This window comes from Trichechus manatus, unplaced genomic scaffold (genome assembly GCF_000243295.1).
Source record: "Trichechus manatus latirostris isolate Lorelei unplaced genomic scaffold, TriManLat1.0 scaffold00050, whole genome shotgun sequence".
In the NCBI taxonomy this organism is placed as follows: Eukaryota; Metazoa; Chordata; class Mammalia; order Sirenia; family Trichechidae; genus Trichechus; species Trichechus manatus.
In genome coordinates this window covers 212,235-214,774 of record NW_004443986.1, presented here as the reverse complement: position 1 = coordinate 214,774, position 2,540 = coordinate 212,235, and the positions used below count along the sequence as shown (strand labels likewise).

At 36.6% G+C, this 2,540-nt stretch overlaps 1 protein-coding gene across 1 annotated transcript in view; it reads left to right on the top strand.

Annotated features, from left to right (window-relative positions):
* ETV1 (ETS variant transcription factor 1) overlaps window positions 1–2,540 on the top strand; it is a 103,666-nt gene that overhangs the window by 84,627 nt on the left and 16,499 nt on the right. Inside the window, exon 7 of the mRNA XM_023732272.1 lies at window positions 414–509. Coding sequence (XP_023588040.1) covers window positions 414–509 — 96 coding nt within the window. The remainder of the gene's footprint in view (window positions 1–413; window positions 510–2,540) is intronic.

Sequence of the window (2,540 nt, the reverse complement as noted above, 5' to 3'; positions counted from 1 at the left end):
TTCATGAAATAAACTATGAATGAACCTTTAGTTGATTTTTCTTTTTAAATAGAATGTCAAAAGATATATAAATTTATTCTGTAATTGTCATGAAGCATAATTACAAATCATGATACTGTTTGTTGCCAGGATGCAATCACAGTCATGTGGGGTTGCTATTCGAGCTAAACTTTTTAACCAGGTTGACTTGGATAAAGCTTTGAATTCAGGTACCTGCTCAAGAGATTCGGCACTCAGCATGATATGCTTCTCATTCTTCCATTTCTTGTGTGGGCCATGCCTGAAACGTTAACTACGTGTTGACAGGTTCCCCTCTTGGGGACTTGTGTCAGTTTCTGTTATGTTCCTATTTGTGATAACAGCACATTTTCAGCTCCAGATGCCTCTTTGACCAATGTTGTTTCCTTTTTCAGAAGTGCCTAGCTGCCACTCCATTTATATGAGGCAAGAAGGTTTTCTGGCTCATCCCAGCAGGACAGAAGTTAAGTTTTCTATTATTGAAATTTCTTGTAAATACCTTTCAAAATAATCAATATCCCAAGAATGAGGTCACTTAATTAATCATAATAGTCTCTGGGAAAAAATCATTATGTTCTCCAAACCATGATTTTGAAACTTTATCTTTTTAGAGTAAAAGGAGGATTTTTCATGTCATAATACCTTGTGTTTGGTTGTTAACATGAGTCATACTCTCATAAACGGCTGAAAAGTGGATTTCTGTGTTCTTTCTTGCCAATAACCACATCCTTTTAAAATAAGAACATCTGCTTTATAGATTAGCCCACCTTTCTGCACTCTACTGAAATGTATTTTTGAGGAATATTCAGTTTTTATCCTTCAGACCTAAGTCACAGTTTTGAAGTAAAACAAAGTAAATGTATAAATGAGCTCATCTTTAAAGATTCTGGATTTTACATTTTTGGACAAGTAATTCTTAAGAATGAGATTTCACAGAAGAGGCCTAGGGAAGTTTTTACTGTGGATGTGTTTGTGGTAACCATGGAGGGAAAACTTTTCTTGAATAGAATTTGATACCTGCAAAGGAATGGATAAGAATGATTTCATCTGGGTATAATCCCTATTAAAGTATTTCTGGAAATGTGTGCATAGTTCTTGATCTAAACACTACGTCTTTTCAGTAAGACTGACTTAGATGCATCCTACTAGGTTAGGTCTAATATTGATTATGTTGTATAAATGATATTAACGTAAGTAAATCCCTGTATTTAAAGGATAGTGTGGGCACAGTGGTTAAGAGTTCTGCTGCTAAACAAAAGGTCAGCAGTTTGAATCCACCAGCAGTTCCTTGGAAACCTCATGGGGCAGTTCTACTTTTTGTCCTATAGGATCACTATGTGTCAGAATCAACTCAACAGCAATAGGTTTGGTTTTTGGTTTATAATGAGATGGTACATCCAAATGCTTGAGACTAAAAGTCTTGTACAAACGCATTGCAATTATTGTTAACAAATATACACCCAGCATAGAAACCAATACATTTGAGAAATAAAACTGTGACTAAACTATATGAAATTGCTTCCTGTTGATTAAAGATAATAGCAATTAGATTAAGGTCCAAAATCAAGGAAATTAGGAGGAGAAAATGATTGTGAAACATTGTCAATTTTTGTGTTTTTCTGTGGACTTAATTATGTTACAGCAAAAAGGGAAGTTTGTTTGTTTGTTTCTTACTATCTTGGCCATTGAAGATGAAAACATGAGAAGAATTGCCTAGGTAAATATTTCTACAAGGAAGTAAGGGTGTAAAACAAATCTGTTTCAGATCATCAGGGTAATAATGTAAGATAAATATCCATAATTCACATTAATTTACCTATCTTCTTGTTGAAAAAGAAACTGGAAAAGTAGATGATACACGTCTTAGTTATCTAGTGCTGCTATGACAGAAAGGCCACAAGTGGCTGGCAGTAACAAACAGAAATTTATTTTCTCACAGGACACTAGAAGGCTGAATTCGGTGTGCTACCTCTAGGGGAAGGCTTTTTGTCTCTGCTGGCCCTGGAGGAAGGTCCTTGTCTCTTTTGAGCTTCTGCTCCTGGGCAATCTTCATGTGTTTTAGTATCTCCCTTCCCCCATCTCGGCTTTGCTGGCTTGTTTAATCTCGTTTGTATATCAAAGGAGATTGACTCAAGATACACCCTAATCCTGCCTCATTACCATAACAAAGACAACCCGGTTGGGATTATAACCACCGGCATATAGGTTAGGATTTACAACCCATATTTCTGGGGGACACAGTTCAATCCATAACCATACATTATGAATCCTAGGTTTGTCAGTGCTTATGTGAGCTCTGTGCTTGGGTTAATAATAATGTGAATAGCTAGGTCTTAAACATCAGTCTGTGCTCTTGTTGTTAGGTGTCATCGAGTCAGTTTTGACTCCTAGCGACCCTATGTACAACACAATGAAACACTGCTCTGTCTTACACCACCTTCACGATCGTTGTTATACTTGAGCCCATTGTTGCAGCCACTGTGTCAATGCATCTCTCTGAAGGTCTTCCTCTTTTGCACTGA